At 52.7% G+C, this 20,869-nt stretch overlaps 6 protein-coding genes across 6 annotated transcripts; 2 read left to right on the top strand and 4 right to left on the bottom strand.

Annotated features, from left to right (window-relative positions):
• Positions 1-43: 43 nt before the first annotated feature.
• On the top strand, positions 44-1,233 carry J4E83_005941 (uncharacterized protein; the record flags this gene model as incomplete). The annotated part of the gene is made up of 3 exons (XM_049332857.1): positions 44-785; positions 898-1,133; positions 1,186-1,233. 3 exons carry the CDS (start codon positions 44-46, stop codon positions 1,231-1,233), a joined length of 1,026 nt encoding a protein of 341 aa, XP_049188099.1.
• Positions 1,234-4,274: 3,041 nt separating this feature from the next.
• Positions 4,275-5,336, top strand: J4E83_005940 (uncharacterized protein; the record flags this gene model as incomplete). The annotated part of the gene is made up of 2 exons (XM_049332856.1): positions 4,275-4,775; positions 5,058-5,336. 2 exons carry the CDS (start codon positions 4,275-4,277, stop codon positions 5,334-5,336), a joined length of 780 nt encoding a protein of 259 aa, XP_049188098.1.
• Positions 5,337-5,530: 194 nt separating this feature from the next.
• On the bottom strand, positions 5,531-7,041 carry J4E83_005939 (uncharacterized protein; the record flags this gene model as incomplete). Its single annotated transcript, XM_049332855.1, has 2 exons — positions 5,531-6,847; positions 6,898-7,041. The coding sequence occupies 2 exons, from the start codon at positions 7,039-7,041 to the stop codon at positions 5,531-5,533; spliced, it is 1,461 nt and encodes a 486-aa protein (XP_049188097.1).
• Positions 7,042-7,824: 783 nt separating this feature from the next.
• On the bottom strand, positions 7,825-13,566 carry J4E83_005938 (uncharacterized protein; the record flags this gene model as incomplete). The annotated part of the gene is made up of 1 exon (XM_049332854.1): positions 7,825-13,566. The coding sequence occupies one exon, from the start codon at positions 13,564-13,566 to the stop codon at positions 7,825-7,827; it is 5,742 nt and encodes a 1,913-aa protein (XP_049188096.1).
• Positions 13,567-16,473: 2,907 nt separating this feature from the next.
• On the bottom strand, positions 16,474-17,149 carry J4E83_005937 (uncharacterized protein; the record flags this gene model as incomplete). The annotated part of the gene is made up of 2 exons (XM_049332853.1): positions 16,474-16,623; positions 16,718-17,149. 2 exons carry the CDS (start codon positions 17,147-17,149, stop codon positions 16,474-16,476), a joined length of 582 nt encoding a protein of 193 aa, XP_049188095.1.
• A 522-nt stretch (positions 17,150-17,671) lies between these two features.
• Positions 17,672-19,342, bottom strand: J4E83_005936 (uncharacterized protein; the record flags this gene model as incomplete). Its single annotated transcript, XM_049332852.1, has 3 exons — positions 17,672-18,000; positions 18,069-18,583; positions 18,648-19,342. The coding sequence occupies 3 exons, from the start codon at positions 19,340-19,342 to the stop codon at positions 17,672-17,674; spliced, it is 1,539 nt and encodes a 512-aa protein (XP_049188094.1).
• Positions 19,343-20,869: the final 1,527 nt, after the last annotated feature.

Raw genomic sequence — 20,869 nt, 5'->3', positions numbered from 1 at the left:
AGTTGTCACTTTCTGGACCGTTCCATATATACTTGACACTGCTATGGCACCATCGCGTCCTCCATTCCAGGATCTCCCACTCGACAAAAATGGTCCACCTGGAAACGCATGGGGTCTGTACGGCCCAAACGACGAGCTCGGTGCTCTAAACATGATTACACCATCAGCCGTCAAAGCAGCGGCCCAGGAGATACAAACCGGTGACCGGGTCTCACTTGACTGGTATCTCAACCTGCCATCCCATCCATCCTTTAACCGCCCATCTTTCTCCTGGAAGATGAAGAACAAAGAACATCCAGATGGCGCCAAGAGAACCGTCAACGATGACCATCTGGATTTCAACACGCAGGGAAGTAGCCAGTGGGACGGCTTCCGCCACTACGGTTACCAGAGTGCAAAGAAGTACTATGGTGGGCGCTCACAGCAAGATCTCGAGTCCTCGGAAGTCATCGGCATTGATCGTGTTGCCAAATCTGGCGGCATCACCGCTCGGGGTATCATTTTAGATTATCCGCGATATCTGGAAAAGAAAGGCAAGAAAGAAGTGTACGCGCTCGAAGCCAACAGCATCACGGCTGAGGAACTAAAAGACATGCTGCACGAAACAGGTCTGAAGACGCGAGAAGGCGATCTGCTACTCTTACGCACAGGATTCACGCGTGATTACGCCAAGCTAGGCGAGGAAGAAAGACGGGCGATAAAAGACAAGCCACCGACGTTCCTGGGCGTACAGTCGGATAAGAACACGCTACAATGGATTTGGGAAAACGGTTTCGTTGCTGTTGGTAAGCATCCGCTCGTCTTACCTCATCTCATCTTCTCATGATCCAACGTCTCCTTGGCTTCTTCTCAAACACCTCCAACCACAACTCAAGTACTCTTCTAACGATTCCGCAGCATCCGACGCGCCGTCATTCGAAATGTCTCCGCTCGTAGGTCCACACAGCGCCCCAGGTGGTATCAACGCGGGTGAAACCTGGGAAAACGAGATGCAGGGCGGTGGCTTAGTACATCAATGGCTTTTAGGTGGATGGGGTGTTATGATTGGTGAGATGTGGGATTTGGAGCGGTTATGTGAGAAGAGTAAGGAGTTGGGACGGAGTACTTGCTTTGTTAGTAGTGTGCCGTTGAAGGTAACGTCTTGCCAAGTTGCTGATACTGAGACATGAGCTGACTATTGCGTAGGTACCAGGTGGTGTTGCGAGTCCGCCGAATGCCGTTGCTATCTTTTAGCTGGGAGACGCTTCTCGTGGCACTTGGCATTGGAAAGAGGCGCCATGCAGATGAGAAGACGGGAATGCGCTGATATGGTGTTGTAGTATCAGTCTCGGGTGATAGAGTTATACGAGATACGACGTGCCAAGTCGGTGCTTACGCTCATCTCCTCTCCGCGCGGAGTTCTCTCCAGTGGCCAGCACACGAAACTGTCAGGAGTTCGTCATCGCGACCCTTGACGGGCCGAACTCTGCCGTACAAACAATCAATGCAGACGACTTCGCAATACTCCCCCATATCCTTCACGTCCATATTTTTGACACTTCCCCCACAAACAGCTACTCATTCCCTCATACCTCCATTTTAGACACGTCTATTTTTACAACAGCAAGCCCTACGCATGCAAACCATAAAATGCGGGGAACCCATGTCCCCGAAACCGGGTAAGCAGTATATTGCGCCAAGGCTGTTTGTACTTCATTTCCTCCTGCCACCCAACATCATCTCGATGGCTTGGAAAAGCCTATCGCTTTGACCACCAACGCCATCGCCAGCCGTTTCACCCGCTTCTCCCTCAACGTCATCATGCTCATTTGCTGTTTTTGGTAGATCAGCCCCGTCAATTTGCTTAGCACGTGGAGGGAGAAGCATTGTGGCGTTTGTATTCGCGCCCAAATGTATAGATTTGGTATGTGTGGGATTGAGTTCGCATGTAAGCAGTAGTAGTGAAGCTGTCTGTCGGCCTATAGTATGTGCGACGGCTGAGGATCTTCGTGGACCGTGTTCCCCGGTGAAGCTTTTGGTGGGTGTTTGAGTGGGTTACGGTGTATATATTACCTCGTGTACGCCCGTGTTCATCTACATTCTTTACAGCATTTACACATTCTCCTATTTTCCGTTCAGATCAACAAGCCTCCAACATCATCATCAAAATGAAGTCTTTCGTCCTCATCGCCGTCCTTGCCGCTTTCGTTGCGGCATCTCCTGTCGTACCTGCTCAAATTTGCACAAAGATCTGTCTCTTTGAAGAGCCAGACTGCCCAGGTGGGGTATGTTGTCGACTTCCCACCTTGATTATGAGTATTGTGCTAATGTGGAACAGGTGGCTGTCAAGTCTGGTGTAAGTACCTGCTACATATGTGCTCTTCGATTGGCGAGGCTAGTTTTTGAGCTAACGTGATGTAGGAATGCTGGTCCTGCTGCACCAGAGAATAGAGTGCCCTTTTGACTCAGAATGTGGCTTGGCTTAGCTCGGGCGGGTTATTGAGATTGTTTTGCTGCACTGCTTAGAGAACATTTGGATGGAGATTAGTGGTATTTGGACTATCGTTTGATGAGATTTTGGAACGCACGGAAAGCGGGATAGATGTGATGTCACACGACGAGTATCGTCTTCCAATCAATACTATGCCTGAACCTTTGCAGTCATGACCTTTGACTTCCAACTGCTGCCTTCTTACACTTTGAGCCATCATATTGCCGATGTTCATACGCTGATTGTAAATGCTCATATTGTTGGTCTTGGCGCCTACTCACCATCTACACTACTATGCCATGCTGTCTCGAAATCCGACCTTTCTCTGAGCTCTTACCGACCCATTAGTAGCTAAGTGTTGCGTTACTGGCCAAGCTCCCGCTGAGTATACCTTTTCGTTTGCTGGCCGCAATTTCCGTTTTCGAGTTAGATTCGCAGCGATGTTTGCACGTCAGCCATAAGCTGAGAAGTCGCACAAACAGGTGTGTTCTCGCGAGTCTGGAGCGCCCTGTCTCATTTCATGTTCGTTAGAGTAATCCCGTTCGTTGTGGCGTTGGGCGCCTTTTTGGTAGCGAGTATGTATATATCCTTACATACGTTCCCTTGATTTCAGTCCTCATCCTCACCTTCCACTCTCACGCATACCACATATCTGATCAAAACCGTCAACATGAAGACTTTCGTTGCCATCACTCTGCTCGCCGCCCTCGTGGGTGCTGCTCTTGCTACCCCAGCACCCAGGATCTGCGATCGCAGATGCGAGGCCGGACCGCCTACCAACTGTGGTGAGGGATGGGTATGTGAATTCGTCTCTAATAGAAGAGTGATTGTATGCTAACTTTCATCAGGAACCTGCTCAGCTTGGTGTAAGTATATATCGACTCCCTAGTCCAGAGAGATTTTCGAGAGCATTGAGCTGACATGCGTAGGATTGCTGGGCTTGCTGCCGTATTTAGACCTGACTCCGGGTCACGGGCGTCGCTGGCGATCCAAAACCGACTTCGGACGTCGATGAGGCGCTGATCAGGCGAACGAGGGTGCTGAAGGTATTTGAGGAAGGCGTACGACTTGATGAAGACGGCGGCGATCTTTGGGCACATGTCAAGGCGTTATCTAGGTAGCGTAGTCCAAAGTAATAAGGCTTCTCTTTTCCGCCTAGCCGTTACCAGTTCTGCTTTTTTCCCTACCTAGGTATCCGTGGACGCCTACGACTTCATGTGAGAATCTCAACTACCCAACTACTTCGCATGAAAACAAGTGACATTCTGTACAAACCTCGTACATTACCAAGCCGTGAATGTAGCAAGAAGAGCCGTACCACAACATAAGTCCTAATTGATAGAACTCATGTCGTCAACGAAAACACCATCCCGCACTCCCACTCCAACATCTCAACCCTGGAAGTATACGGCCCGATTACCAGGTCATTAACTCCGCCGCGCACATCGTCCTAACTCCGAAACACAACCACGGGACGCACCAAACACGGTGCTTGGAGGGACTACGACGTATCCAATGTATATCGTGATAGCGCAACTTTAATCCAGGGTTCGCGACCTCTCATAGGCTTACAGACTGGATGGCTGGTATAATAGTTATGCCGTGGTGAAGCCGAATCTTGAACAACGGGCCGTTCGAAGTACCAGTTGAATGGGATGGAGGAAACTTGCTCTCAAGATGTGACTGAGTATATATACGTCTTTTGCCCTCTTTCGATTACTGAACATCCACAAACTATTACGCGCTGCCCCGAAGAATCACGATTATTAACTTGACCCTTACCACAACCACCGCACCTTCCAAAATGGGTCAACAATTCAGCCAATTCTTCCCCCCAGCTCCCACCTTCACCGAGACCTCCCTGCCCAACCTCAGCGGAAAGGTCTACATCGTAACTGGCGCCTCTGCAGGAATAGGAAAAGAGCTCTCGCGCCTCCTCTACACTCACAACGCCACCGTCTACCTCGCCGCGCGATCAGCCGAAAAAGCGCACGCAGCGATATCATATGTCAAAGAAGCATGTCCCGATTCCAAAGGCACACTGCACTACCTGCATCTCGACCTCGACGACCTCTCCGGCATCAAAACCTCCGCCGAGTCGTTTCTCGCAAAGGAATCACGCTTGGATGTTTTGTTTAACAACGCAGGCGTCATGGTACCCCCGGTTGGAAGCACAACAAAACAAGGATATGAGCTGCAACTCGGCACGAATTGCGTTGCGCCCTTCCTCTTTACCAAGCTACTCACGCCAGTACTGCTGGAAACAGCGAAGAAAGAGGCAAAAGGCAGTGTTAGGGTGATTTGGGTGAGTTCAATCGCTTCGCAGATGAGCGCGCCGTCTGGCGGGGTGGATATGAGTAATCTGGAGTATACCAAGAATGTGAATAATTGGACAAAGTATGGGATGAGCAAAGGCGGGAATGTGTTTCACGCCTTGGAGTTTCAGAGAAAGTATGGAGGTGAGGGGGTTGTTAGTGTGGTATGTTCATCAATTCTCTTGTTCCTCCCCCCCCTTTCTTTACGCTCCTCTTTGAGGATTCCGACCCGAAGTTTCTCTGCGCCGATCGACTAACAAAAACTACTGCAGGCGCTCAACCCGGGAAACCTTAAAACTGAGCTCGGACGCAACATGAACGCTGTGCATCATTTCTTCGCCAAATTCATGTTGTACCCGACTGTCAATGGCGCGTATACGGAGTTATTTGCTGGCCTCGCACCTGAGGCTGCGAAGCTCAAGACGGGCGAGTGGATTATGCCGTTTGGAAGGGTTGGGACGCTGAGGAAGGACTATTGGTCCGAGACTGGGAAGAAGACGGCGAGCGCATTTTGGGAGTGGAGTGAGAAGCAGGTGGAGCAGTATGCTTGAGGGTATGTGAGGTGTTTGAATGACGTTGCTTTGTGTACTTATCAGTTCTCTGGCCTTCTGTGCATCATCTGCCTCAAGATACGCTCATAACGTTTACCAATTTCACTCTGCAAAGACCAAATCTTTGGTAGATGTGACACGTTTCGTATATACATTCTATCATTCATTCATTTGTCAGAATAAGTCATCCATTATCAGGCCTTCTTCGCATCCTTAGGAGCCATAGCCAGAAGCGTGTCCGGATCCCGGATACCAGCCAACTGACCCTGCTGCGCACGCTTAACGGTAAGCGCAGCAATCAGAGCAGCACCTACACCAGAGCCGTCCTCAGCGGGAAGCACCTCGACAGGGTCGTTCTTGCCCTTGCCGTACTTGGCGGGCCAGTCCATGATCTCCTTGAGCGCCTGGGCTTGGCGGATCTTGAAGTGGGGGTACTTTGTGAAGACGGAGCCATCGGCACCGACGTGCACTTCATCCCACTTCTTGTGCTTGCAGATGGCACCTACACCACATGCGGTGAGACGAGCAGCACGTGTGCCAATGAGTTCGGCAAGACGTCGGATGAGCTCGAGTTCGGGCTTCGTGCAGGTGATGCCGAGTTTCTCTTGGAAGAGATCCCCTGTGTCTTGCAAGTTCTCGAAGCGGTCCTCCTCGATCTGAGACAGGAATCCGGCGTCGAGAGAGTAAGGCTTGTCGAGCTTGCTGGCGTTCTGACCCTCAAACATGTGGCATTCGCTACCCTTGTGCAGATCCTGGAGGACGAGACGGAAGATCTCGCCGAGGTAGAGACCGGCGACCATCTTCTCGAAAGATTGCTGACCGGGTCGTGGTGATTCCTTATCAACGATGACATCGTACTTTGTTCTTGGGAGGATCTGGTGTTCGTTGTCGAATGCGCCCCATTCGCAGTTGATGGCCATTGGCAGGCTGGGGTCGAGCTTCATATGCTTCAACTTGGGGATGGAGCCGCAATCCTCCATGTAGGCGGCGTTGCAGCCGGTGCCGAAGATGCAACCGATCTTGATCTTGGTGTTGGTATACGCGGAGGCAATCATGGTACCGGTCGTGTCGTTGACCAGAGCCGCAAGCTTGATGGGTACACCGCGCTCCTCAAGAGCCGCCTTGAAGCCTGGAACAACATCCACGCCCTCCATGCCGGCGACGTCGAAGCCCTTTGTCCATCGCTGAAGAACTCCGTGGTCGATGGCGTCTTGCGAGACGGGGTATGAGAAGGTGAAGCCGAGAGGCAGGTGGTTGAGCTGCTCGCCCTCGTGGTGGTATTCGATGAACTGCTGGAGACAGTCGGCAACGTAGCCCCAAAGCTCTTCGGCGGTTCCCGTCTTGAGCTCCTCGGGCATGCGGTACTTGGATTGTATGATCTCGAACTCGCCCTTCTCCTCTGTCAAGGTGACTTCACAGACACGCAGGTTGGTGCCACCCATGTCGAGCGCGAGGTAGCTGCCGGTCTCGTTACCGTCGGGGAAGGCCATACACCAGGTGGGAATCATGGGCTATCACAGTCAGCTCTATCCTGAAGAGCGCAAAGCAGACTGCGACTCACAATGCTTCCGCCCTCTTCCGACAAGCCCTTCTCGAGCTCCTTGACGAAGTGGTTCGAGATGGCCTTGAGCTTGTCTGTGTTCACGACGAACATCTCCTCGAGCTTGTCGATCTGCTCCTTCAGATCCTTGGGCATGTCCGCCATGGAGCCTAGCACGGTGTTATCCCATCTGTCCTTGTGTACGATAGCGAGGTCGGAGCATACCCCTGCGGGAGGGCGGTTTCCTTGCGCCGAGTAGCACCATGATTGCGGTTGTGAGGGTGGTTTAGGTAGGATTGGTGTTATCGCGAGAGAGGCGGTGGTGTCGCTGAAATCGAGGGTTCAGGACGACAGGTGGGGACCTTGACGTAGGGTGTTAGTCTCTGTATGACGAAGAGGCTAGAACACTAGAAAACAGCTCAATGGCCATGCCCAGCGGCCAATCCCACTTTTGTACACGATATTTGCTTCTCCACCCGCCCAGGTTGCTTTTGGACGTCGGTCGGGGGTGCGGCGGCTTACCAAGATAGTGTAGTAACGGACCCCCGCTGCTGTGTCTGCCAATGGCTCGCGGGCTTGTTCAGTAAGCGGTGTAGTCGTCAGGAAAGGCGTCGGATGATATGGGGAGACGATGCGCAATCGGGGGGCACGAGCGTAAAATCGGTAGCTGTTGAGCTGGCCCCCGCCATCCCGCGCGCCGGAGCAGGAGACGGCTCCGATGACTTTTGGTGCCATGACGCGCCTCTAACGTGGGCTGCACGAGGCTGAAGCTCCTGGGACCCCTCGCTTGCGCTAGCCTCGTTCCTCCACCACGAGAACCGCCCACGCAGCCCCGATTACTCAGCACGACACATCTCAGATGGAAGCACATTCAAACTGAAGTGTCTCTTCATTAAGCATTACACACTACATATGTACAAGAATTAAATCTCAAGTCCCTGATATCATCTAAGATGTCGTGCAAGCCGCCGCACCCTTCGACGTCTTCGTCACCAGACTAACAACCGTCGCGGTACTCTTCGCAACTACCGTCTTGGTTTTGGGGGCCCCAGTAACGGTTTCCGTCTTTACTCCGCCACCTAGAGTCACCGTCTCAAACTTGGTGCTCGTAGAGACAGGCAGTGTAATCGTTGTCTTGGAAGTCACGTCGCTCGACTTGGTTACTACGACTGTTTCCTGCGCTGCGAGGATAGTCGAGGTCTTTGAAGCTGTCTTGAGAGAGCTGACAGTGACTGCTGGCTCGGTGACCGTAGAAAGAACAGTCTTGGTGACGAGATCGGTGGAGTAGACCGTGCTGGTGGAGGCCTTCAGAGTCGTGGTTTTGCCGATCTTCTCCGTTGAAACAATTGTCGTGTAGTAAGTAGAGCCTGCCTGAGCGATCGTCGATGTCTTCACCACGGATGTGACTGTGACTGTGCTGGTACTGGCCTTCAGGGAAGTAGTCTTGGTAGCGATAGACGACTCTGTGACAAAGGCTGTTGAGCCGGCTTGAGTTGCGGTAGCTGTGGCTACGTAGCTGCTCACGGTAGTGCTGATGGTGACTGTGGTGGTGCTGGCCACAGCGCGAGGAAGCACGGCACCTCGGCGGACCAGCTTCTCAGCGCTGCGAGTGGGAATGCAAGAGAGCGTGGTAGTGGACTTCTTGGTAGTTGTCTTGATGGACGTGCTACTGATCGTGACCGAGTCTTTGGGTTGCACCGTAGTCGTCTTGGTGGTGGTCGGCTCGATCGAGATGGTAGTCTTGACTATTGTGGAAGCTGCCTTCTGAGTCTTCGAGCTCGTGATGAAGACTGTGGATCCTTCGCTGATGGTGATGGAAGTTGGCTTGGGCGAAGAGGTGTATAGAACGGTGACAGTTGTGGTGCCCTTGAACGTCGAGGTCGTAGCACCCTTGGTTGTCACTCCAGCTTCGGTCACGGTACCCTTGACAACGCTGGTCTTAGTGACAGGCTCTGGGGTAAGAGTGAGGCCAACATCCTCAGTCACTACCGAAGTAGCAGTAGAGGTTACGTCAGGAGCAACGATGGAGGTGGTCGTGGTGACCTTCAATGTGCTGGTCTTGATGACGTCGATGGCGCTGATCGAGAACGTCTCTGTGCTTTTCACCATAGTAGTCGAAGTGACTTCAGGAGCAGTGACAAAGGTGCTCGCAGTAAGTGGGGCGATCACGGTAGTCGTGGTGTACGCTGTGACCAACGGTAGACTACTCGATGAGGTGAGACTCATAGTAGATATCGAAACACTGGCCGACATTGTTGACGATGATATGAGGGACGAGGATGCAGTACTGCAGACCTGAGGCGAGCCCATACCAATCGCGAAAGGCTGGGTATCGACGAATCGGAAATCAATGAACGCAGTCGTGGCGAAGAAAGAAGCAAGCTGGAACTGAGCAACATCGTTGTCCGAAAGCTGCTGGGAGAACGCAGCGCGCTTGCAGATATCAGAACCTGGGCCAGTGTTATGGTACTCTCCGTATGTGACACCATCAGTTTGCGGGTTGGTCTTTGACCACTGCGACCATCCAGCCGGGCTGATCATGGCATCGAGGTAGCAGCCAACATAAGCGACACGCGAGAAGCTATTCCATGGACGACCAAGGCTGACGCTGCTAAACTTCCCAGATCCGGGTGCAGGCACGATCCTTGACTGATCGAACACGAAGCCCGCAGCAGTTGTGTTGGTCGTACGCTTGTGAGCTGTGATACTGATGCCGTCTTCGTTGGAGGCGATCGTCGAATCCAGGAAGTAGGCAGATCCACTACCATATATAAAGTCCACATTACCCTCAATGTAGGTCTTGAAGGTGAATAGATTGCCAGACACACTGAGAGTATCCTGGTTACCATAGATCTGGCATCCGTACAGCGCAGCGAACTTGCTGCTTTGAACAGCAAAGCCGAGCGAAGCAATGTTCTGCTGCGTGCCGTTGTTGTTTCGGAAGTTGATATTGAAACCATGGAAGTAGTTGCCCTTTGCGTAGACAGTCGCTCCGTCGGTGTTGCTACCAGAGGTACCCTGGGTATCCACACCACGGCTGAATTGAATGGTAACTTGGTTCTTGGAGTAATCATCGGTTGAATCGGAGTAGCCACGGAAGATGGTGTGACCGGACTTGGCGATGATGAGCTGCTCCTCGTAGGTACCAGGGTAGATAAAGATTGTGGCATTCGTCTTGCTCGTAGTTGGCGCAGCGTTGAGAGCCGCTTGAATAGTATCGTATGTCACCACGCCAGCAATCGGTGTCTTGGAGACGATAAGAGCATCGGCCGGTGGGGTCGTGCCGTTGAAAGTCGAGTTGCCACCGACGACGATAGGTCCAGGGGGGATGACAACGGGCGCGGAAGGTAGTGGAGTGACGATCGAATTGAAGTAAGTCATGTCAATCCACTCTGTTGAGTCCATGACAGAAGCTAAAGAGTACGTATCCGAAGTGAGTAGCGTAGCATACCCGAATGACTGACGGGCAGCAGCGTTCTGCTCCCAGTTCGAAGGACCCGAGTTGTTGAACTCGGCGAAGGTGATGTGATCGGTACGTGGGTCGGTTGCAGACCATATTTTCCACGCCGCAGGAATAATCGTAGCGTCGAGATACGAGTTCTTCACGACAACAAGCGCGTACTGGGAGTAGGGCCGGCCTAGGTAAACTTTTCCGGTAAGATCATCGACTGCATTGGGAGCCGCAGTGAACAGGCACTGATCGAAGATGTAGCCACCAATTTCGGTGCTCGACTTCCTGCTATGCGCCGTGATGGCCGATGACTTACGCTTGGCACCAATCGTACATCCCTTGAAGTATGCCTTGGAGTAGCCCCAAATGAAGTCGATGGCACCTCCAATGTAGCACGACTCATAGTATTGGTAACCAGCGGTAGCCCCATTCAGAAGGGTATCTTGCCAACCATCAAACGAACAAGCGTAGAAGGCGATGTCATTGCCGTATATTGAGCCCGCGAGCGTCACGTAGTTAGGCTCGGCACCATCGAGGTTGTCCGTGTTAATCATGTTGACGTTGTACATGCTAATCCTGCTTGATGCGGTAGAGAAGACGGATGTTTCCGCATTTGAGTGTCCGACGGGTAATGGGGAGACGGATAGACCACGAGCGAAGGAGACAGTGACTTGATTGTCCTTGTAGGCTTGACCTGGATTACCAGTAGTGTATCCAATGATCCTTACGGCACCAGGACGGTTGACTGACGGGATCTGCTCGTTGTAGGTACCCGGGTAGATGAAGATGGTTTGGTTGGTCTTGTCTTGCGGGAGCGAAGCGAGCGCGGCAGTGATGTTGGTGTACGCAGCACCGTTGCTGCCATCCTTGGAAACGATTACAGCGCCTAGGGGCGGCACAGTACCACTGTCAGGATGGGCATTGACAGTTGCAGTGGTAGTCGGTCCAGTCACGGTACCGTTGGTTGAAGGGGATGGAGATGGTGATGGCGAGGTGGTCGTGGGGCCTGTGAGGCTGTACGAAGGGACCGCATTGTACGCATCCATGTCCAACCATGCCGTGCTGCCGATCCATGCAGCAAGCGTGTACTTCTCAGCCTGAGACGGTGTCAACTTCGTGGCAAAGTCGGCCCGCTTGGCTGTGTCCGTCCAGCTGCCAGGGCCCATGTTGTTGTATTCGCCGAATGTGACTCCTGATGTCTGAGGGTTGTTTGTCTGCCAAACGGTCCAGCCAGCGCTAGAGATATGCTTGTCGATATACGAGTTCATGTAGATAGCGATAGAGAATTGGCTGTAAGGCCTGCCGAGGTAGGTCGTACCGAAGGTGTTGCCGTAGGTTGCGCTGTATGTGATGACTGAAGAATCGAATACATATCCACCGGGGGCGTCTGCGGTGGCCCTGGATTGTGCTGAGATGAAAGCGCCAGGCGTGTTGCTAACGATCATGCACTGGTGGAAGTATGCGGTGGAGAAACCCCAAATGAAGTCAATACTACCCTCAACATAGCAGTTGCTGAATACTTGCGTACCCTTATTAGCAAGTAGGGTATCCTGGAAACCAACAAAGGAGCAACCATAGGCAGCAATGTTCGCTCCATAGAAGTCGGCAGCCAGTGCTGCGGTGTTGGAAGTCTGAGGGTAGGTGTTGACAAAGTCGATGTTGTACAAAGCCATTCCCGAATCGCCGCTAGGCTTGGAGTATACGACGGGTGTTTGCTCGTTCTTGCCAGCACTGGTAAGCTCGCCCCGGGAGAATTCAAGGCGGACCTTGTTCTGTGTGTAGTCATTCGTGAAGTCGGTGAAGCCCCTCAAGGTGACCTTCCCCTTGCGAGTGATGGAAAGCTGCTCAACGTATGTACCCGCGCCAATCTTGATCGTATATGGGTTGCCGTCGTTGGGGAGGGCGCTGATAGCTGACGTGACGTTCGAGAACTCGCATGGTCCGGGTGTCTTGGAGACTATCAGGGTCGGGGACGCGGCTGCGATTGTGCAAGAGGCTACCGGGGTAGCACTGGTCATTGTGGAAGCAGTGATGGTAGCGTTCGAGATGGAACTGGCGGTACTGGCCAGCGAAGCCATCGATGAAGCTGATGAAGACACTGTAGAAGAAACAGTCGACGCAACAGATGAGGCAGATGCAATCTGAGCATCATTCGATGCTTTCAATGACGCAACAACGTTCTGATCAACCCATGCAAGCGAAGAGCTAGCGTAAGGGTAGAACGCATTTCCGAAGACCTTGTCGATGGTGAATTGAGACACCTGATCGGCCGAGAGAAGAACATCGTAGCTAGGGCGAGCTGCGGCGTTCTTGCTATAAGAACCGGCACCGGTGGTGGCGAACTCGCCGTAGAAAGACGGAATGGTAGCCGCTGAAGGGTGAAATCCGGCAGGGGCAATCAAATTTCCCATTGCTGTGTTCCGGTAGATTGCCACTGAACCGTTGGCAGCTGGCGCCGCCAAGAATACATTGTTGTTGGTATATCCAGTCTTCTGCTGTATCGAGCTCGAATCGAATACGACCGTGGAGTTTGTGAAGGTACCTCCGTTAGGGGTTCCACCCTTGCTGTACACGATAAGAGCACCCGAGCTGAGAGGAACGATGGTGGACTTGTACAGATAGATAGTCGGGTAGTTGTAGAAGAGATAGTTCGAGCCCTCGATGTACGAATTGGCGAAGAAGGCCGTTCCATAGGTAGCAGAGACTACAGTGCCACCAGGCGAGATGATGGAGCACCCATAGAAAGCAACATTGCTTCCTCTGAGTGAAATGGTCGCCGCATTGGCTCCTGGTCCAACAGCAGCTGAATTGACGATGTTTATGTTGCGGACAGTCACACCCTTGATTTTGTCCGTACCAATGCTGAATGGAACGGTAGTAGCAGCGATTGTGACTTTGTTCTCAGACCAGTCATCTGCAGCCGTTGGAGAGGGTCCGGCGATCGTAACAGTAGCCTGTCCGATAACAGTGACGGCCTCGGAGTAGGTTCCAGGAAGAACGGAGACAGTGGCGATGCCGCTATCTTGTGCAGCCTTTACGGCTACATTGATGGCGGTGTAATCCCCAGATCCATCGGTGGCGACAGTGATGACCGATCTGGGGCCTGTCAAGGTAGCCGAAGTAGTTGTAAGAGGCGTCGGCGATGTGGAAGAGCGACTCGTAGAACTCAGAGTGGTGTTAGAGGCACTACTCTGAGCAGCCGCAAGCCCGAGCAGGGCGGCAACAGCGAACGAGCGCATAGCGAATGACGATCAATTGACGAGGATGAGAAGCGAGCGATGGAGATCGGAAGTACATGATATTAGATGGTACTTAAGCTCGAAGATCCTCACCAAGGGTTCACGGGGCTGACACCGAATTGGGTATACTACGACAACGTGGTCTGGATCCCGATTACAATCTGACATCTCGTTAAATCCGCTTTCACGCTTGTCGCCCGACTCGTAGGTACATCTGACAGGGTAGATAGCCGGTGGGTCTCTTCAGAGAGGCCAGGGGACAAAAGCCACAATCGATAGCTGCTGCCGTGTGAGATCCTCACCGTGGCAATTCGTTTTGATCGAAACCCCATCGCTGATGAGATGCCGCTGTTGGGAAGATAGTCTTGTTCATCAATATTGATGGTGCCGGCTTTAGAGCCAAGCGGTACCTACTAACGGGCGTAGGATGCAGGAACGAAAGTAAGATCGCAAAGAACTATGGGAAGCTAAGAGCGTTCCTGCATGGCGTTCATCTGAGTAAGAATAATCTTAGAAGCGTCGCCCGTTGCTTGACGAATTTCCACGCGTGTTAGCGCGACGTGGCTTACGCTCAGTGTCGGTCCGGCCAATTTCACCGCGCGAAAGAGCCCCTAACCCGAACATTTTGAAGGCGGGACTTCAACATCGAGCCGCGGCGGTACTCATGAGTAAACAGAGTTGGTACTGAGAGGGCAGGTCTCATCCCGGCGTTGATCGACTAAGTGGTGTGTTGTACATACGATCCACCCATGCATCGGCAGTCTGGAGCTCTAAGGACCAGGGTGATGTGGATATGAAAATCTTTCTGGAGAAGGACCCATGCACCTGTGTTAGACCACGAGGGCATCACGAAAACCCAGCGTTTCCCAGATAAGCGTCCAGAGTCGACATTTTGGGGTTGGAAGGCCTATCCAGTGTTCTGGGCATCGGATCTGGTACCAGGTGGGACAAGCTCTACGACTAGCGGGCAAAAGTGGCGCGCCGGAAAGCTTGGTAACTCAGTTCCTGGCGCTCGGTAGCTGCGATAACGCGTTTGGGAGGCGTTGTGATTCAGCTCGCTATTCGTAGTACTTCGGGCGAGAGAAAAGAGTTGTTCCTCCAATGACTTTGGTAGTTTCCGCGGCGCGAGGACTGTCGGGAAGCTGCGACGGACAGATTGCTGTCGCGATAACATCCACAAACGCTCACCTGGTAGGCTGCGGCTGAGATGGATGATAAAGGCCCGAATGACTTCGGATACGCTTTACGGATGAATAAGTGCAGGCGCCTTCTGGTGTTCGAGCTCTCGGGTTCTGATGGCCTCTGTTGGTGGTCCGGTCCGTTCATAGGGCTGGTAAGCATGACGTTGCGAGTGCCGGCAGGCACGGTTCCGCGCGACGCAACACGCCGCTCAGCCGTCCATTGTCCAGAACTCGAGGCTGCGACGAAAATCTCCTAAGGGTCGTTAGTCCAGGGGCGTCATGCGAATTATGTTGCTCCGCGGGGCCAGACATAGTGTTGTCTCACGCCGAGGAAAAGAAAGTTGAAGGTTTGAAGGGAAGCCGCGTATTAACCGAGACAGCCCGGTCGCCCCTATGTCCCATGATCGCATTCATGCAGAGCTCGTCCTTCTCGAAGCTACTCTCTCTATCAACTCATAACTACTCCAAGCTCTGCTACTTCTTGGAAGTTGGATTTTCTCCCACGAACGCCTTCATAAGGTGTTGCTCGACCTGCTCATCAACAGTGGGTGGTGACGACACAACTGCCACCCAACAGATCAAGCCGCCACCACCAAACAAAGAGAATGCCACAAAAGCCATGGCCCGCAGAGGTAGCGCACGTGGTGACGACCAGAACGCGGGAATCAAATAGTAGGCTGTAACCATGAAAAAGATACCCACGCCAACTAAAACATTGGTCAGCGCATGGTTGCAACTATGCCGACATTTGTGGAGCATACTTAGGAAAGTGCGACTTTGGGGAGGTAATGCACGTTGGTCTTTTTGGCTGAGGAGTCTAGTCTTGACTTCTCTATACACACACCATCCTTCCTCCGGACCGAAGATCTCGAGATACATCTTCGGAGGGTAGTCGCGCAATTCGCGTCCAGTGCCAAGCCTCCACTTGTCCGCTATGGCGCTTGCATGTTCGCGAGAGAGTCCGCGAGAGACAGATAGAACTTCAGTCAAGAACTCGCGAATATCGTTCGGAAGAGCGTCAGGTTCTGGGATGATGGGCTGCGAAAGCGCGTAGATGGATGCCTTTTCCTCGCGGTCACCGTGGTTTTCGAATGAATTCGTCGACATGTTTTCGTAAGAGGAGGACATGAGTACTCACTCACTTCAAGGAAAGAGAACATAAGGGCAGTGACTTTAATCAACCACCTGAGCAAAGCCGGATGATCGGCGTTGGTTCTTACGTCAAGGCAGGAACACAGCCCTGGACAAGGCTGACTTCTTGGCAATTTGAAACACGCGCGCAGTATACCTAGGTGGCAGATGGACCTGCCAACCAGAGATATGTATTGAGTCATCCTGTCCGTATGCCCACTACTTCATCTCATTAACAGAACCATATTGAATAGTCTGCCTCGCACTACAAGCTTACACCGGAGACAAGCTAGCTACCTAGGTAGGCATACTCTCAGGCCACCTGGGCAGTCACGTGCATCTCAATAAGCGAGCGGAGCCGGCACGTTGCCCAGCAAAGTCCGCTCGGCACGGCTGATAACTCCCGCTGATGAGCGAAGCTCGATCTGGGCGATCGCATGTTGGGTTGTTCCAGGACAGCATTGCGCAGGAAGGCCACCGATAGCAATGAGGCATGAAGCGATGGCGGTGCAGACGAGGTGAAGATTGTCGAGCGGCATAAGCGCAAGTTCGACCTCGTACGCTGGATTTGAACTTCGCTTTGATGCGACAGCGCTCACTCTTTTTCGGCAGAGTTTTTATTGGGATCTTCTGCGACTTTGACGGTGTGCATGTCGACAAGCTCGGGCAGAGGTTGCGTGTTGGCAATGCGCGCGGTGGAAGACCACTCCTCTGCACGCACACCTCTAAATGCATTCTCTGCTATCTGTTGCATGCGCCATTGGACCTTTCCACATACAGTATTAGCAATCGCATTCCGGAATAGAGAACAGCATCATAGCTCTCGTCTTGCAACTTACACCATCGTCATCCTCAAACAAAGCCCCATGCTGGAAGCGCGAAGGGACGTCATCCACTTGGGGCTGGGTAGTGTCTTCATGCTTGTTGCTCAGGATGATGGGAAGAGCGTTGTAGGAACCGAACTGTCGGTAGGCCCCGCCGACGCTCAAGCACGCACCGTCATTTCCTTTTGCGACAGCGTTCTCGAGAGGACAGCTGTCGCCCTTATAGAAGGCGATTATAAAGTCTTCTTTGGTATCTCCCTGGGCAATGTAGACTGATTGGGCGTTGATACTGTATAGGCTGCCGTCCTGACAACCATCATCTGGCGTCAAGCCGACTACTCCACCAAGACGTTCGCCTCGGCATTGGATGCCGGTATAGAATTGGACATCGTGGCCTAAAGAAGGCACAATGAGAGTAAAGAGGCCGGCGGCGATGGTGTTGTGCATCTTGGTCGCTGTTGTTGCTGAAGAGGTGGTAGATGTTCGGGCGATGTGATCTTGTGCTTGATGTAGAGGGAAGGTCGGTCTTGTATGTCATCTATGAACAAAGAGCGCTCACACATCATTCTTCACTCACGGTCTGACTGCGTACCTGCGTCATCCCCGCGCCGCCTCGTTTATCATTCCCCTACCTCACCCCGGCTCATAACCTATAGTATACCAAGAGGACGTGTTCCGTCTTCCGAGAAGGAATATCTAGGTACGTTTCTAGGCCATGCTGCTCGTCACGAGATATGTAGGGACGAAGGAAGAGCCAAGACGGGCGAGCGGCATAGATGGTTGATCCCGCTTTGGCATCACCGTGGCTGGTGGATGACGTCGAGGCTACCTTACGATTCCGCGAAAGGAAGAGAGGCTGGTTGAGTTTGGCGGATTTCACGAGTTGCAGGATAGTTCGAAATATTGTTTGAACACATAATAATTCATTACTCATATCCTCATCCCCTCCCACATAAACGCCATGGGTATCTACAGAGTGTACCTGAAGCCCTCAAGGCCCTCAATGATCTTGCCTCCGTTGTTCGCACGCTTGTTCGCCATCCAGAACTTCAAGTTGAGCAACAGCGAGATGATGATGATCATACCCGACGCAATCATGCAAGCAACGATACCAGGGACGTAGGAAGGTGCGTCCTGGGTACGGAAGACAGTTCCACCGATGATACCACCGATACCGCCGGCGCCGACGAGTGTAGCGCTGCAGAGAGCGCGCTTCCATTGGCCGCGGATGTTGTTGGCTTGCCAGGTGAGGATGCAGGGGACGTTTGCGTTTGCAGCGGCGGTAGCGAGGAAGACACCTAGAGGATGAGATGTTAGCAAGTGTTGTGATAAGAGAAGAAGGAAGTAGTGTTGAGATATGACTTACCAAAGTATCGGACACCGACGTTAGTGCTGAAGCCAATCATGGGAAGACCGATGAGAGCGAGGACACCGTTGGCGATGACCCACGGGCTGCGGATGTGGTACTTGTCTCCTGCCCAGGCGAAGCCAACCATGACGAAGGCGGCGAAGACGTAAGGGGGTGCGATGAGGCAGTTTGCTGCGGCGGGGCTGAAGCCCATACCGTCCTTTAGGATGATAGGCAGGAAGTAGGCGATGGCGTAGGTGATGGTGGTGGTGAACATGAAGATGAGAGCGAAGCCCCAAACTTTGAGGTCCATGGCGCCGGCGAGGTAGCTCTTGAGGTTAAACTCCTCAGCGATGACGTCGTGGCGGTCTTCTTCAATGCGGGCGACGATGAAGTCGACTTCGTCTTGCTCGAGGAACTTCTTTTGGGTCGCACTGGGCTTAGCTGCTAGCTCGGGGAAGTCGACGATGAAGTACCATCCTACAATGCCGATCAAGACGGTGATGACTCCTTGCATGATGAAAATCCACCTCCTAAAGAGGTGAAAGTACGAAGTCAGTATATGTCTCACATGCACTTCGTATAGTTAGGACTTACCATCCTGAGAGACCAGGTCCGAAGCTGACGGGTGTGGTGGGCGCCTTCTTGGTGGGTCCGTAGTGGGGACCAAGCCAGTATGCCGCTTGTACGCCCTTGCCGTTGAGAAGAGAGAAGAGGTAGCCGAGGATACCTGAGAAGGCAGACGACAGCATACCGATGAGGAAGAAGACGGTGTTGCGCTTCTGGAGTTCGAATCGCTTGTACCAGCATGAGAGGAGGTATGCAGAGCCGGGGAAGAATCCAGCCTCGAAGATACCGAGGAGCAGACGGAGTGGGATGAGTGTGTGCCATTCCTTGACGAAACCGAAGCCTATCATGACTGCTCCCCAGATGATGACGATAGATGGCAGGAAGAGTCTCGGACCAAGCTTCCTCAGCACAACGGTAGCTGGTGGCTGGAGTGCGACGTATGTGATGAAGAAGAGTAGTACAATGATGCTGTACCTCTCGCCAGTGAGCTTGAGATCGACACCCATGCCGGCAACCATGGCGACACCTAGGTTGGTTCGGTCCATAAGCGAGACACAGTACATGCAGCCGAGTGTGGGGATGAGACGAAGATCGACCTTGCGGACAATCTTCTTCTGCTCCTCGGGTGTGAACCGACTGATGGCGGCATTGCTGGCGGTTGTGTCGGACTCGATGCGTTCTAGGGTGGCGACGTTGCCCTTCTCTTCAGCGTAAGATGCCATGATAGCTATTGGAGACTCTCGGAGTCCTCTGAGGCCCGTCAAGGGGGTAAGATGTAGACCTTGATGAACGACGAGAAGATCAACAAAGCGTAAGGGAGAAGAGAAAAGAAGATCTGACTTGTGATGGAGAAGGATGAGAGAGAACCAAACCCACAATTGCAGGATACTCGACCTCATATACACATTGGCTTCCCCAGACTACTGATCTCGCCTTCCCCAGATTCTTTGCGGCGTCGGCTCCACCGTACCCCAGACTCTCCAAAACTTAGCAATTTGCATTGGACACTGACAAGCTCTCCAAGCTATCTCGCCTACAACCTATCGAATTGACACTGGCACGGAGCCTCAAGCCCATAGCTCCGGAGACGATTCACCACAGCGGTTAGCAGTACTCATACCAAGGAGCTCCAAGCAGCATAGCATCCGCGATAGTGCTGTCTGGACCCGGCAGTCTGGCGGTCTTGACTCCGGTACAGCGCGCAGGCGCACGTCAAGGCGTTTCCGACAGTCACGCCCAGCCTATACCCCGCGTGAACAGCAATTGTGATGATGGAAATCCGGAGGTGGCTGCGACAAATGGGGTAGGCTGTTGGTGGTTTGGGGCCTGGGCAAGCACTTAGCGGGGTGTCCGCTGTGCGCTACCAGCACGTGGCGTGGGCCCAGACTCTCAAACCAAGGCCTTTTGTTAGACAACTTGCCGACAGCCATTGCCATCCAACATTGGCAGGACATCTTCCGCTGGCTCATCGACTGATTATCGAGGTGTTGATGTACTACGAGCGGAAGCGTTCCACGATGCCTAGGTACATGTGAAGACGATGCCTTCTGGTCGAGCGGTGAAAGTAAGTGCATGAGGCTGTACTTTGTATAGCTACACATACGCTGCCGCTGTACTTTAATGCAACCGTTCGTATAACTGGACCACTAGGCCTTCAGCTTCGCCACTGTGTTATCGTCGTCTGAACTCATCTGGGTTTTGCGCAAGAAGCGGAACTGTTCGTGGTCGTGATCTGATCATGTGTCTCACCGGCCCTTCTTCCGGTTCGTAGCTCTCATGTCTCCACGATTTGACACTTTCAATGGCGGATATTGTAGGATGTTGTTTCAAAGTTTCTTGTACTAGCACAATCTTTGACGGGATTCTCCGTTCGCATGGTATCTTAGATTCGCCAAACGCCAAAGGTATCAGCAGCCATATTGTTGTTTGTATTTTCGTGTGGTTGTCACGCGTCTTGCAATCGGCATCTACTGTTGTTACTCCGGTGTAGGGTGTCGTCTGGTGATGGAATTTTCTTTGGTGGATACTTCGTCTTGCACAGCGTGTCGACATGCGAAAAGGGGATCGATGCAAATGTTTCTCATCCAAGGTGTGGCGGTCATCGTATGGCTCTAGCCTGTCGCTACTGGAAGACCAACCAGTGCGCTTTTTCTAGCTGACCTGGGCGGGTGCTGCCCAAAGCCGTACCGAGGCAGGACGAGTCTGCTTGTGAAGATGAGTATCAGGATGAACAGGTGTGAGAAGCGAGA

The sequence above is a fragment of the Alternaria metachromatica genome (genome assembly GCF_023757995.1).
Source record: "Alternaria metachromatica strain BMP 0045 chromosome Unknown scaffold_12, whole genome shotgun sequence".
Lineage (NCBI taxonomy): Eukaryota > Fungi > Ascomycota > Dothideomycetes > Pleosporales > Pleosporaceae > Alternaria > Alternaria metachromatica.
This window is presented reverse-complemented; position numbering and strand designations above follow the sequence as displayed.